The 15,290-nt window shown below is 44.5% G+C and overlaps 1 protein-coding gene across 4 annotated transcripts in view; it reads left to right on the plus strand.

Annotated features, from left to right (window-relative positions):
- The window catches only part of LOC144169893 (uncharacterized), a 29,701-nt gene that overhangs the window by 1,223 nt on the left and 13,188 nt on the right, over nucleotides 1–15,290 (plus strand). The window contains exons 2-6 of one of the 4 annotated variants that reach the window (XM_077699320.1): nucleotides 177–238; nucleotides 2,823–2,955; nucleotides 3,031–3,099; nucleotides 3,866–3,937; nucleotides 4,278–4,343. In XM_077699320.1, the coding sequence (XP_077555446.1) occupies nucleotides 212–238; nucleotides 2,823–2,955; nucleotides 3,031–3,099; nucleotides 3,866–3,937; nucleotides 4,278–4,343 (367 nt within the window). In that variant the 5' untranslated portion in view covers nucleotides 177–211. The remainder of the gene's footprint in view (nucleotides 1–176; nucleotides 239–2,822; nucleotides 2,956–3,030; nucleotides 3,100–3,865; nucleotides 3,938–4,277; nucleotides 4,344–15,290) is intronic. The other 3 variants (XM_077699317.1, XM_077699318.1, XM_077699319.1) reach the window with 3 other exon arrangements.

A 15,290-nucleotide genomic window follows, 5' to 3' on the forward strand; every position in this document is an offset into this window, starting at 1 on the left:
ACTTAAAAATGGTCTTGAAGCAACCTTTTGCTTGGCTAGTCATTAGACAGTTTTAGCATACCGTGTGTACCATGCGTACAGGGACCCTACTGGGCATGTGCACATTCGTTCCGGTAGGGCGGCTTAGTTACGCTGACGGGCCACCCCGCCTTGCCGTGCCTGCGCATTCGTTCCAGTGAGGGGTAGGCCTCCTCGCCGTGCCGGTGTACACATGCACAGTCGGGTCCCGGTACACACGGTAAGCTAAAGCTCTCTATTAAGCGAAAGCGGTTTCGCTGGGCACATACAAGTAAAAGTACAGACTGCAGCTCTCACCATGAGTTGTGAAGCGGCTTGACAGTGGGTTGTTAACAATTAAAGTAAGGGGAGAATTGGCGACGCCATATTCTTTGACCTTGTAGTTCCGTGTAGCAGTGCATGTAGTGTAATGCAGTGTGAGATGTATGTTCAGAACAAGTCTTCTGTTGACCTTGCTTTGTGCAGTATTGAAGTGCCAACGTGTTGAGCATTCGGCTGCTCAAATAAGGGCAATGATGGCAAAAAACTTTTTGCAGTTCTATCCCGTAGCTAGGCAAGAGGTTTGGATGCGAAAAATTGAGTGGGAAAATTGTAATACAATGCTTTGGGCACGGCTTTGCGAGGTATTGGTACTATCACATTGTTGTTAAAATCTGGCACATGTCGATTTTTGTAGGCATGTGTGTACTCTTGGTGCAGCAATTTTTCGGCTAGTCAGAGGGCAGAAGCGGTTTGGTTGGTTGGGTGCAAATCACGAGAGACTGCTCACACCCTGAGTTGTGAGTGATGCTGGGTTGCCGGGGTAGGGGGAGATTAGCGATCACGCTGCTATACCCTTGAACAGTCGTGTTTTACTACACCTCACGCAATATGAGGCACCTGCCACGCATCTGAAAAAAAGCCCTGGGCGTTTCTCCCTGTACAGTGTTTCAGTTATTTTGTGTGTGCGCACACTCGCTCCTTTATAGTTGCGCTGTTACATCTACTCGATTGCCACGTAGCGTGTCAAAGAGCTGGCATTTTAGCTGTTTTGTTTGCTCAATGGCAGCTTGAGTCGAACCTAAAGGTATAAGCGGTTTAAAAACAAAAACGTTTAGAAAAAAAAGCAGTCTTTTTTTTTTTTTCAGTCATGATAAGGTTCAAAGGAACTGACTGAGTTTCGTCATTAAATTCTGCAGTGATGTGATGCTCGCTGGATGTCAGACAACTTGTGGCTACGTTGTCACATACATCCTGCACAGATATTCCGTCAAAGCAGGAGTTAGGTAGTCTCCGGAGCACCTCTATCCACGTGGTGGCAAGGGCTTCACTTCAACCAATTCTTGAGGCCCCTCGCGTGTCACGTACGGCAGATTTTCCTTTTCTTCTGCAGCATGTGACAACAAGCAAGGCACATGGAGCATATTACACTTGGGGGTGCAAGCGTCACAACACGAATGAAAGCATCAATAGGCATGGAACCTCTTAGAGAGTAATGTAAGCAGCATCAATTGAAACATCTCTGTATTGCATATCTAACGAATATTTGAAACCACCCCATTATGTATCACGAAGCCAGGATCATAGTTACAAAACACGAGAGATAAAGATAGTGATAAAGAGATAAAGAGATAATGATAGTGAGATGTTATCATTGTCTCAGTGCTATTTAGTTGTGTGCTCCTTTCTGATTTTTCAGGCCTTAACAAAACAGTTGACTGTGCTGCCATTTGTGTTGAAATCTAAGGTTCGACGAAATCTCGTCTAGTGGGTTGAAAGATTCATTTTTTTTTTTAAGTAAACCTTTGGTCAAAGATCACCAGTTTTCTTCAACTATGAATGCCATTTGTGTTTTTTCACCCACTCCCCTGCTATAATGCCTCGTCGCTGCGGTGTATGCTGTAAATAAATGAAAATTTAAAAAAAAGAAAACTGGTCCAATTTTGGAATGAACACGCCAAGCTACGCAATAATCTCGCAGGAAATCGCCTCCAAAAACTTGTGTACATGCAAACCACGTCTGAGACGCTCTGTCCACTGCACTGGTAAAGCGAAAGACAAAAATGAATGGGACACGGATTGATATGTCAGTTTTGACGCTTAAGTTTGATGTAAAATCAGTGCATTGACGTAACATCGTGCCTAAATCTTGAAAGCGGTAGGTCTTCTAAGGCTTTTTGATGCAGTTATGTAACAATTGTAGTCTTTCTAGTGTTCATGGAATGAATGTGCCAAGTTTTCCACAGGTCCTGTGCTCCCCTTTTCCAGTTTTTCATATTTTTCTAAAAGAACATAGAAAAAAAACTTATTTTTTCGTGCCCCCCCCCCCCCAAACTTTCATTAAAGATTACATTAGGACACTAACAATGCTACATATTCTGATAACTTGTTCAGATGTTTTCTGTTTGCATTTTGTAACTTTTTTTTGTAAACTTGTTTTAACAACCTCTGTCATAGTGTACGTTCTTTCCAACCAAACCTTTCGTTGCACCTTTTTGGTATCTAGCGCAGAAAACGTTTTTCATCACCTACAGCCTATGTGATAGGAAGCAAAATATGTAACTTGTTATGTATATTTTTCCCATAGCCATTTTATTTTTCAAGGATGTGTTTTCTTAATGCCTTTATTGCCTCATCTCACGGTTGAGTGTGCTTTCGGCACTGAGTTGCTACGCCATCACGAATTTGACCTTGCCATGTTAGACCTGTTGCTAAGAGGCTTCTGAAATGCAGTGTTATCCAAAGACCGTGTGTACTACTGGCATTGTTTGTGGCAAATGTGAGGCTTAGTGGTGGCACGGTGCGCTTTTCTTCGTTTCCAATAGGATCATTTCACGGAGGACCAGTACGAGCCAGTCATTCTGCAAAAGCATGGAGTTAAAAAGCTTAAAGCTGATGCCACGCCCAGCATTTTTCATCACCAGTCGCCACTTGAACAGCCAGCGCTACCTGCACTGCGTAAGTCGACCACTTTGGAGTTTTCAGTGCCATTTTTTCTTTTTATTAATGTAGCGGTGCTGCCTCTGCATCCAGGTGATCCACCGCTCTGCATTCAAGATTGGCCTCTCAGTCTGCACACACCCGGCGAATCCTCTGCTGTTTGTGAGTAGAATTTTGCAGCTTGCTGTCTTAGTCTTGTCTAGCTGCTCTGGGCTGGAGTGTCCTTGGAGCATAAGTTTTTTTTGTTTGTTTTTTTAATGCTCACCACCATCTGGTTCTTATCTGCTGCTGAGCACAAGGACGCAGGTTTGATTCCCGGCCGCGGCGGCCGCTTTTCTGATGGAGGCGAAAAGCAAAAATGCCCGTGTGTACAAGATTTCAGCGCACGTTAAAGATCCCCAGGGGTTCAAAATGGTGCGCCTCATCGCCTGCGTTGCGTCGGCGCGTTAAACCCTACAATCAATCAATCAGTCATCTTGTTGTCATACCATATTGATGTGATATGTCCAGGCATACAAACGGCACTCCCCAACTTATGCGCAGTTCACTGGTACCATGTTCAGTTGCATTTCTGGGGCATTTCTTTGCGAAAGCTGCCAGCAAATTAGATCTAGAAATCTGAATAAAAATTTGAAAATGATTATTTTACACAAAAATAAAATTTATATCTACAATAAAAAGGATAAGCCACATTTTTCCCCCAATTTTCATCGCCATCACTGTCTTAAAGAGTTTTTGATCTATGACCGTCTTCCCCCCTGTAAGAACAGCCTCACTGGGACAAAGGTTTTGCAGCCTACCACTTTTCCCGTCGTATGTCTTGATGTCGTGCACATATTGATGCCTTCCCTTGCTGCTACTTGCAGGGGCGCCGCAGTAGTGTTGCAGGACTTGCTTCACTGCTAATGGAATAATGTTTTATGTCCAGGCACTGAAGCCGCTCCACCACAAAACGGCACGGAACTTCTCCCCACTGCTGCTGCCCACCAAGGTAGTAAGTGTGCGTTTTGTTGCTACGTTGTTTGTGCATTTCCCCAGAGTGACATATTGCATTACACTTTCACTTTCTTTGCACCCAGGCTCTCTGCCACCCTCTAGTCTAGAATCATTCTTGCCTTTGACGTCGGACACATCACCTGCTGCCTCTGAGTTTTTGTTTTCCATGGGAAGTTTGTGGTGGCCGCTATTTCTAAGCACACCATTCGTGGGTGGACACTTCTGGCTTGCCTGGCTGCTTCTGGTGTGGTATAGAGTCCTTACAGGCTGCAGTGTTTTCATAGCGCTTATCTCGCTCAAAGATTTAAAGTGACACTGCTGATGCAATGATGTTTCGTGTCCAGGCATCGAAGCTGTTCCTCAACAAAGTGACACAGAACTGCTCCCCGCTGCTGGTGGTGACCAAAAAGGTCAGTTCTGGTTGCATTGTGCTGAAGGTGTCTTTATTTGCCTGTGGTGGAATATTGCATCACACCTTGGCCTCCTTTGCATGGAGACAATCTGCCTTGTTCTAGGTGCTTTACGTGTGACGAAATGCCCCCATCGTTGATTTTTAACTTGCGTGGGCAATGCTTACGCCAGGGTTAGGACAGCTGCGCCAATCTTTCCATTTTGAGGGAGGCCCGAGAAAGCTACAAACTGTGCCTAGCTATGCCAAACCAGCTTGGAAACTAAGAAGTCTCTCGCACACACCGTAAAAGACAAATTAGCTGTGTGCATTTTCTCTATGTCAGTGTAGGAGTAAGCTATCGGCAGCTTCAGCACAGTTTTCTGCAGTGCATGTGTGTGTGTGTAGCTGTGCTCACTACAGCTTTCAGTCAGAGACGCTTACAAGAAAACAATTTCTGGACTACCTAGGCTTTACCCAATGTCTTCACTCGCTGACCTCTGGCACCAGTGCTGATTTTTTTATTGTGAGCGATAGCTAAGCGCCGTCGATTCGTGGACACTGAGCGAAGGAAGAAGAAAACAACGAAAGAGTCTGCGGAGAAAGCGGCACATCAAGCTAAGCCCAGAGAGTGTGTGTGGAGAGGGGGATGCCAAGCTGAGCCTGTGGAGGCTTCGGCTGCATTGGTCTTGCACTTGCTAAGGGGACGTCAACTTGAAGCAGTGTTGGCTGGCTCCTCTCAGCCTGATGCGCCCCATTGTGCGCTTCTTAACACGTCCCGTCATCAGCATGACAGCGACGAAGTGCCGACACTGGTGGACAACGAAAGGAGGGGCAGGCAGCTAGTGCTTTAGCTAAAATGAGCAAACAGGACCACTGACACAGAACGCTAAGCTTCGTTGGCACGGCATGCGAGGGGTGTGCGAAAACTGTCGTGTTTCGGGCTTCTAAAGCCGTAGCAAGGTGTGTGTGCTAGGCCGAGCCACATGTTTGCAGGAGAGAGGGAACAGGCACTCGTGCGTTTCTAAAAAATCTTCCAATTTCCAAATGGATATTCCGATGTGTGTGCTGCAGTGCTCCGCGCAGAACCCCCTGGCTCATTGTTGAGTGCTATGTCGCTGGGTAAGGGAGCGGTGGGGGGTAGGAAGCCAGAGGTTGCACAGGCTAAGATCGTCATCCTTCTTTCTTTGCACCTTTTTGTTCTCTCCACTACTACAGGGTGTTACCACGATAATTAGAACGCTTTAAAAAATTTTCCTGAGCGAACCACTGCTCGGTTGGCGCTCAAATTTCACATGAAGGTCGAATTTTGTGGTCTATTTTGTTTGACACTGGGAACGACAGTACTCAAGTGTTCATTCTGAAAATAAATAAAAACGATTTTCGCCTATGGGAAAATGGCGGCCGATTGGAACGTGAGAGTCAGTGCAAGCTGATCTTGGAACGACGGCGCCACCTGGGGTATGCAGAGCGAAACGGATGATGGGGATCCACTGTAGGAAAGAGCCAAATGTGGGAGCAGACAATCAGAAAATCTCTTTTGCCCCTAGTTTACGATGATCACAAATAGTTGCCTATTGGCTGATACCAATCGTAATAAAATATTCCCACAGTTCATCGTTGTGAATAAACGTTAGATTTGTTTCCTCACCTGCTTTCACATTTTCTGATCGTCTGCTACCTAATTTGGCTGCTTGCTACCGTGGAAGGAGCCAAATGAGGTAGCAGATAATCAGAAAACCTGCTACCCCATTTGGCTCCTTTGTGATGTTAAAGGAGGGTGAAGCCCCATCGTCCATTCTGCACTGCATGTCCCAGGTGGCGCCGTCGTTCCAAGATCAGCTTGCAGTGGCTTGCATGTTTAAATTGGCCGCCAGTTTCCCATAGGCAAAAATGGTTTTTATTTATTTTTCAGAATTAACAGGTAAGTACCGCCGTTGTTACTGGTGTCAAACAAAATAGGCTGTAAAATGCGACTTTTGTATGAAGTTTGAGTGCGAACTGAGCAGCGGTTTGATCAGGAGAAAATTTTAAAGTGTTCCAATTATCGTCATAACACCCTGTATTTCCTTCTTCTCTCCAGTTGTCCTTGTAGGCCTATATGCTTACGCTTAGCATAGCATTTGGTAGCCATAATGTTAAACCTAATGACGGGCCACAAAATGTCAAACTCGTCGTACGTCAAGCTGCAGGTACTGGTTGATGACGTTACACCTTGTTGAACAAAGTTAGGCCTAACGTCAGTCCAACACATTCAGTGTATTACATCGACAAGTGGGACACTTCAAAATTTTGTCCTGGGCGAACCCTTGCTTCGTTTCGCACTGAAACTTTGCTCGAAGGTCGCATTTTGTGGTCTATTTTGTTTGACACTGGGAACAACCACGGCGCTTACCTGTTTATTCTGAAAATTAATAAAAACGATTTTTGCCTATGCGAAAATTGCGGGCAATTTGGCTGTGCAAGTGGATCTTGGAACGCCGCTACCACCTGGGATATGCAGAACGAAACGTGAGATGCGATTCACGGTAGGACGGGGCTAAATGAGGTAGCAGACAATCAGAAAACCTCTTGTGTCGATAGTGTATATGATGGTCACAAATAGTTACCTAAGTGCACGTACGAATTGTAGTAAAGTGTTCCTGCGGTTCATTGTTGTCGATACAGGTCAATACCTGTTATCTGGTTTCAGACTATCGTGTCGTCTGCTGTAACAGGTTACCCTGATTTTTGAAATAAGGCTCACGATTCTTTGTTCATGTTTGTGGCTTTGTCCTCGTTTTACTTTTATTATTCTGTGCTTGCGTGTCTGTGCTTGTGACATGGTGTCGTGAGTAGGGTAACATGGCACAGCAGACAGCTAACCATCTGAAACCAGATGACTGGTATTGACAACGATGAACCGCGAGAACACTTCTTTTATGATCCATATGAACTCTTATGTAACTATTTTTGGCCCTCATAAACTGCCGACAAAAGAGGTTTTCTGATCTGCTACCCCATTTGGCTCCTTTCGACCATGAATCACCATCGTGTGTTTCGTTTTGCATATCTCAGGTGGCTCCGTCATTCTACGATCAGCTTGCGCGTCCAAATTGGCCGCCATTTTCCCATAGGCGAAAATCGTTTTTATTTATTTTCAGAATAAACAAGTAAGTACCGTGGTTGTTCCTGGTGTCAAACAAAATAGCCCACAAAATGCAGCCTTCGTGTGAAGTTTGAGTGCAAATGGAGCAGCAGTTCTCTCAGGAAGAAATTTTAAAGTGTTTCATTTATCAATGTAACACCCTGTACCCAAGTAGCAACAAAACATTAGAAGAACGTAATTTTTTTGTTTGGTGTTAACGTTAGAGCAATGTTCTTAATGTCATTTTTTCAAAATGTTTAACTAATGTTGTCAAAAACGTTACAATAATGTTTTGGCAAATATTATTTAAACGTCTACACAACATTTTTACAACATATTATTAATGTTTGCGTTACATTTCCCTAATGTTGCAGCAAACAATCTAATAACGTTCAAAAAACGTTTAAAAACAATGGAAAACGTTACATCAATTTTCGCCAAACGTCATGCGAACAGTAAGAAAGCATTCCTACAACAAATAAATACTTTTGGAGTTACGTTTACCTAACGTTGCAGAAACACGCTAGAAAAACATTTTAAGAACAACTAAAAACGTTACAGTAACGTTTCGTCAAACATTATTGGAACTGTGAGGAAGCATTTCGACAACATATTAATTATGTTGTATGTACATTTACGTAACGTTGCAGAAAACACACTTGAAACGATCTTTTAACATTTCAAAACCTTTTCAGAATGTGGACCAGGAACGTTACAGTGACGTTTTGCCAAACGTGTGGAATGTATATCGTTGAGCATTGTTTCTGTTATCCCCGTATACCGGATACGATATATTTTAAAGCATTTTCAAAATAACAAGGAAATGTGAAATTTCAAATAAAACTTTATTTCATTTTGCATGGTTACATATATTTTTTTAATTTGCACTCCATTGCTGCTGCTCTGCAGGAGAGTCTATGGATAGCACACTTAGGAAGAGGCTCCATCCAGGGGCTGGCTGCGTCTGTGTGGAAAAAGCAAACAATTCCTACTGCAGTACGCTGCAGCAGTAGGCTGTTTTTGCACGAAAAAGTAGTTGCCGCCTAAGGATTTGTTTAGTTAACGAGAGCGCACACACGCACACACTAAATGAAGAGTAAACGAACAAGCAGCTACGCAGCAACTCGTGCTAATCATATGACCAGAAGAAAGCAAGCGCCCAAAATTTTAGGTCGCCTGACTTTCAACTTGAATCTCCCGAGTTCACTGATGCTCGCTTGTGGAATTTTATACCTTCTGCATGGTTCATGTACTTTTATTAGGCAGAGATGAGGATGAAAATCATTTAAATACAAATGCAATATTAAATTTTGAGAATATTAGTTTATTGCTTACCTTGTGGGTTCCTGTAAGCCCAATATTTGCAAAGCGGAGCCAGTCACCAAAGATGTGGTCCGCTATCGACTGTGGCCTGCGCCACACCCGCAGCAGCTGGAAACATAGGGCGCAACTAGTTATGGGCTGCATAGCAGTTTATCAATTGATCTACTGAAACAAATCAAAATAGGCTCTCAGAAATTTTCTACACTCACCACATACTAGTCGGGAACAGATACTAAGCCTCTCGCACCTTTTTCTTCTTTTCTTCCTGTCCAACTGTATATAGATGACAGCTACCTCAAACGAAACAACTCATCTGAAAATTTGCTTGGTTGTAGAAGCGACGTTTGCTCCTCCAGTCCGGCAGATCTTTCGCCTAAAAAAGAACACAATGTGCTAAAAGGTATTACAGATGGGTCACACAAAAGAACACACCCATTAAACACGAATGTATAATGGTCCAAGTTTACTTACATAATAAAGGGAACCAAAGTGGGAACTCATAAACGAACAACTTCGATCCTAGTCTTTCTCAGCACTCAAAAAAGTTGTTTTGCATGTTATAATGCATGCTTGGAGCAACCGTTGTCTCAGCACATCTCCGGCGTCAAAATGCAGTCAAGCACTGAAATAATGTGGCTGCGATTTTTAAAAGCATTGGCGTAGCCAGGATTTTAAACCGGGGAGGGGGGATGGTATTTGTTAGCCTCCCTTCCCGCCCTCACCCGTAAAGCTTACCCACTAAACTGCCTTTCTGTCTCTTCGTCAAGATGTCTGCTAAGAACGGACAGTTGGTTTCATTCGCCTAGAGCGTCCTTTTTCTTTATTTCAAGCCTAATTCGAGATAGCTATGATTGTGTATACTCTTTCAACCAATTTAACAATGTAACAAGCGGGGAGCTTATTTCAGGTCATAACATAAGTTACGCCAGGGCTCGCGAGTTGAAGAAGGCGGAAGGGGTTCGGACACAAGACGCGCGGAACATTTACGCATTCGGAACAATTTCAAACAGCTGCCTCTCCCTGCACATTGACTAGAGCTCTGATCTTTCTAATGTCAGGGGCCCAAAGAGGCATCTGTCCTCTAGTCGTCGACCAAGGCTTGTGTTATTTTATCGAACCTAGTTTCCATGGCGCAACGCGTGCTTTAGGAGCTGTGACGGGAGGTAACGGAGGTTGCGTGAAGGCTGCGGAAAAGATTAAAACGAAAAGCTGAGGGCACGCGTCGATCGTGGAAAAGAAGATAAAAAGGTGGCCTCTTGGCTGGGCTGATCCTTGGTGCAAAAAAATATATACGTGACTGGCTGAACGAGCATCTGGCTTCCAGCGGTCTGTCAGCTTAAGAATGGTATTATGCTATTAGGAATCGTTGGCCCAAGCTGCCAGGGCTGCTCAAAAGAGCTGGATGTTGGCCGCGGAAGACACGCCAGAGATTGCAGAATCGGTGGCGACACGCCGACGGCACGGGATGCAAAGTTCTATATATGTGAAATAAGGAAATAACCCGAAATATCCTCATCCTTTTAGTATGTCAAAATGGTGAAGAGGGAGCCAGAAGAACCGACCGGTACGCGCTGGAGCCTGGAAGCGTTATCTGGCGCATGCTATTCACGTTTACACAAAATACCCGTCCTAGATGACCCCCCCTTCCCCCACCGCCCCACCTCCCTCACGAGAAATGACGTGTTTTGACCCCCTGTACCCCTGAGGACTTTGGTAAAAGCCAGTTGTCGTATTGTGCAATTAGTTTGAACATTTCTTTAATGCTTCAAGCATAACATTACTCTGCCATTGTAACTTAAATGTTATGCTTATGTTCAGATTTATTATGTTACCTGACAGTATTACCTCGAGCATTTTAATAACGTTAAATTTCTAAAGTTACTTCAACGTTATGCCTTGAGCATTGCAATAATGTTGCAATAAAGGTGTTATACCTATAACATTGCTGTGTGGTTGCTTCGTAACATTACAATAATGTTTACATTTTTACATCCCATTAATTTTCTTCCGTCAACATGCTCTGAGCGTTATTATAATGTTTGAATTTTTACATTACTTTAATGTTGAGTCCTGAGCATTGTAATAACGTTACCATTTCTAACATTGGTCATAAGTTGTTTCCTGAACATGCCCTGGACGTTGTTATAATGCTTGTATATTTACATTATTTTAATGTTGAGTCATAAGCATTGTAATAACATTAGCATTTCTAACATTGGTTTTAAGTTGCTTTCTAAACGTTAAATAAATGTTGGGAACAAAATGTTAACATACATGTTTGTTTTCAACGTAAAAATAACGTTTCTAACATAACATAAACATTGAATGTTTTTTTTAAACGTTACATAAACATTGTCACGTAACATTTAACGTTATTTAAACTTTCGCAACATCCAGATAACGTTATTCTAATGTTCTGTGCTACTTGGGTATATCCACCCCACTGAGTTTACAATTGAACGCAGTGCTCCTTTTCTTTGTTCTCATTCATAGCCACATGACTCATGTATAATCGAACAAAAAAACGTCGAATCACTTTTTGGTCGGGTGCAGTATCTTGCCTCAGTCCCCTGACGCTCTGCGCAGTATCGGCAAATCCGAAAGTGTTAAAATTGTTGGCAGAAAAAGATTACATTTAGCCATTTCAGATTATTATTGGAGCACGCTTACAAGCTAGTGATGTTGCAGCTTACGCAGTTTACAATTCCTTTGGGGCAGTGTTTCAACAGTTGCAAGAGGCGTAAAAAAAAACTGTGCTAATAAAGCAAAGACAAATAGGCTGCTCCTGGATTAAGACAGCTGCATTATGAGTGATTGCTGGATATGAGTTGGCTTGGGCTCACCATAGATGTCCACCTGAAACAATCATTTAAGATTACTTTATATGATTACTCGAAATAAGGCAAACATGCTCATGCGCTCTGAGAAGTGTAAATATTTTTATGAGATTTTTTGCTCGTCAGATAAAAATCCAGCTATAAATTTGGCTATCATTACTCAGTTCGGAGGGGGCAAACTTAAAAATACTGCGTCAGTTATAAATCAGAACTTTGGTGCAGCTTCTATCACCCTTGCTGATGAATTGAACGCCTTCTTCTCTTCCTCTGGTCGGTCTTCACTGGTAGCCAGTCTAATGACGAACAGTAGGCTATTAGTACTAGAAATCGGCCTTTCTACCACTGTGCACAATAGATGACCTTAGATATATTTTGTTTGGCTTTAACAGGCACAAAACTGCAGGAATCGATGGCGTATCTGTTGACGTGCTATGCAGGAATTTTGATAGTCTGAAAGACGTACTTCTTGCCATGATTAACTACATAACAGAAACGCAAGTAATTCCCAAAGGCTTAAAATATGGTATGGTTGTCCCTGTATACGAGAATGGAACAAAAAAGGAGGTGGAAAATTATCAAGGTGTTTCTATTCTCCTTGTTATTGCTCTAATCTTGGGAAGGCATATTTCTGCTTTAATTCAGAGCTTTCTTGGTATTCATTCATAGTGGTATTCATTCTCGTCCAACCAGTATAGCTTTATACCTGGTTGCAGTACCCAGAGAGCTCCGGAGGAACCTTGTGGTTTAATAAATTGTACAATTGATCAAAATGAATTTGCCTGTGCTTTATTTTTGGATGTGCAGGGGTGAGACAGCTGCGCATATTGCGCAGTTTTGATACAAATTTGTTTTCCTGCGCCAGGCTGCTCCAAAAGCTTGAAAATTGCAAAAATTGCGCCAAACTGCTCCAAAACAGTCTGAGAGCCAAGGATTTTAACGCTCCCGTCAGTTTCAGTGGGGGAAAATGCTTACTAGCTGACGGCATAATTTTCCAGCACCCTCAAGGTGGTCCTGTTTGTTAAGGTTTAATTGATTGATCATTCAATAAAACACCCGCATAAAACTGCCTTCGAGATAGTTTTTTTTTAGAAAGTCACGTCAGGTTGCACATGTTACATTCTGCGAGTTTTAAAGTTTCCCTATCGTTCCAAAGTCCTGTAGAAAAAATGCTTATGCGTACTGAGGCGACAAACTATTAGTAGAAGTTGACGAAAAAACGGCAATTTTCGGAGTGCCCTATCTCTGGAACGACATCAGCGATCAGCGGGCGCCGCCATCTTAGTGTGGTGAAGATAGGAAAACCAGTGTTGCCAACTGTAGGGTTTTCGCCCTACATGTAGGGCGTCTTGGGAAAATTCTTTTTGTCGTAGGGCCGTAGGGCCGTTCTGCCATTTTTCCGCCGAGCGTAGGGCGATTTTAAACTTTTCTGTTGAACTTTCCATTTTGCGCCACATGAAGCCGCGAAAATCTGAAATTATGTCCTCAACTAACTGGTTGTAATGCAAATTTTGACCGCTAGGTTACGCTTCCGCAACCCGATCTTTCGGTAGAGAGGGAGTGGAGGGAGCAAATGAAGAAATGAAAAGCCATGGAGGAAAGAAAAGCTTGCGAAGAGCAGACGCAGCAGAAAGGCACAAAAGATCAAACTCTGGTGTTGCCCTGTTGATGCCCTGTGGCATGAACAGGCTGCTGCGTTGCAAAGTTGGTTTCCACCGCTGGTAGGGGGTGTAGCTATAATGAAGGGCGTGAGGGCATGGCCGGGCTGGTGCGGGAGGCGCGCGCGCGATTTTAATTGCTACCAGCGCAGCGGTACAGCGGTTGCTATGGGGGCTAGCATGCAGGGTGCCTCCATAATGCTACCACCACGGTGGAGCGCGTGTTTTCGAGCCAGCGCCGCGGCCAAACACGTCGAAACCAATTCGGAACTTGTGTTCCCGTGATAAGGCACCGATTGGAGATCTCGCAGTTCGCGGGGCGCCTGCTCCATAATTTTCGACTTTCGATTTTTTACAGCAGTTGTTGAAAACTGCCTCTCAGAAAAAAAGGTACCTTTGAAAAACATCCTGGGCCTGGCATATATGTGACAACGCCAGCGTTATGGTTGGCGAGCATATTTCCCTGGCCCAAAAATTTCAGCTCAAGGCAGACAGGAGTTTCGTGCTCATTTGCTGCATATGCCATTCCACCCACATTTTTCCCAGCAAAGCTGCAATGAAGCTTCCCAGATACCTGGAAGATCTTCTGGGAAACATCAAAACAGCAAGAGACAAGCACAAGTATTTGCACTACAGGAGTTCCTCCAGACTGAAAAAATTCACAGCATATCCACGGGGTGAATGATGATGAGTGGGCGAAGCTCCTGAGGGGAAATAATCGGTAAAACCGTGACTCTTCAGTGAAAGTTCGCCCACTACATCTGTGTCCGAACGTAACGTCTAGAAAGTCTCGCTTAAACCGCGCGTCGGCACCTTGGGGCTGAGCTCGCCTGATGCGTTTTGCAGACGCCTCACGAGCTCTCACTGCATCGGGGTCTGCCTGCCGATACGCGCGCTTTCTCGCCGCTTCCCGTTCTCTGACGTTTTGGAGATCCTCTTCGCGCCGCAGCCGTGCCGCTTCGCGTACGGCAGGGTCCTCGCGCCGTTGCCGTGACGCTTGGGCCTCTCGTTCTCGAACGCTGGGATCTTGGCGGCGTCGTCGCGCAGCCAGACGACACGCTTCGGCCTCCCGCTCTCGTACGGCAGGATCTTGGCGGCGGCGTCGCGCAGCTTCACGGAGCGCTTCTGCCTCGCGGGCTCGCACATCTGCAGCCTTATCCATCGGGCGACTCCGAGCGCGCGCCAACAGCGAACGGATTTTATTACAACGCTCCCCGCCATCTAGTAAACAATCCAAGAACTAAACTAGAGGTAGCCACGCCATCTAGTAAACAATCCAAGCGCATCTTTTCATCATATACAAGTACCGCCATCTAGTAAACAATCCAAGAACTAAACTAGAGGTAGCCACGCCATCTAGTAAACAATCCAAGAACTAAACTAGAGGTGGCTACATACATACGTCGAGGATGGACAGACCCACGCCTTAAGGAGCTTCGCCCCTAAAAAGGAAGATTCTGCGACCATGCGAGACCCGATGGCTCGTGCTTTATGCGTGCGTTGAGCGTGTACTAAAAGAATGGGAAACCCTGCGACTCCTTCTCTTGCAAGCCTCCGTGAAAGACCGAATAGGGGCCGCCGAATTCAATTTCTAAACCACATGAACTATAGTGTCACAGAGGCTTATTTCAGGTGTTTGAAATTCGTGCTCAAATTTTTTAACAGGCTACGGAAATGGAAGGAAAGGAAACCTCATCGGAGAACTCCAGGCAGAGAAAGTCAACGCCTCATCCGATGTCTGCTGCAAAATTTTGTCCAGCCGTCTGCTCTGGAGAGGGATGACATAAATACCATGGAACCAGAGTTCTGCTGCCCCTTAACGAGGTATACCTGGGCGAAGGGTGCAATTCTGTGCTGAGATGTGTGCCGGTTCGCGACCTTCGTATTCGCTGTCTGTCTTTTTATCAGACAGCCGCCGTTGAGGTCAAACAGAGGCTTCCAGTTTCCGGGCTCTTTGTCATGACCCCGGTTTCCATGACTCTTTGTCAGTTCGTGACCCCGAAGACAGCCCTCAGCACAGAAGATGG

This window comes from Haemaphysalis longicornis, unplaced genomic scaffold (assembly GCF_048455015.1).
Source record: "Haemaphysalis longicornis isolate Haplotype H1 unplaced genomic scaffold, Haemaphysalis longicornis Haplotype H1 scaffold_2, whole genome shotgun sequence".
Classification (NCBI taxonomy): domain Eukaryota; kingdom Metazoa; phylum Arthropoda; class Arachnida; order Ixodida; family Ixodidae; genus Haemaphysalis; species Haemaphysalis longicornis.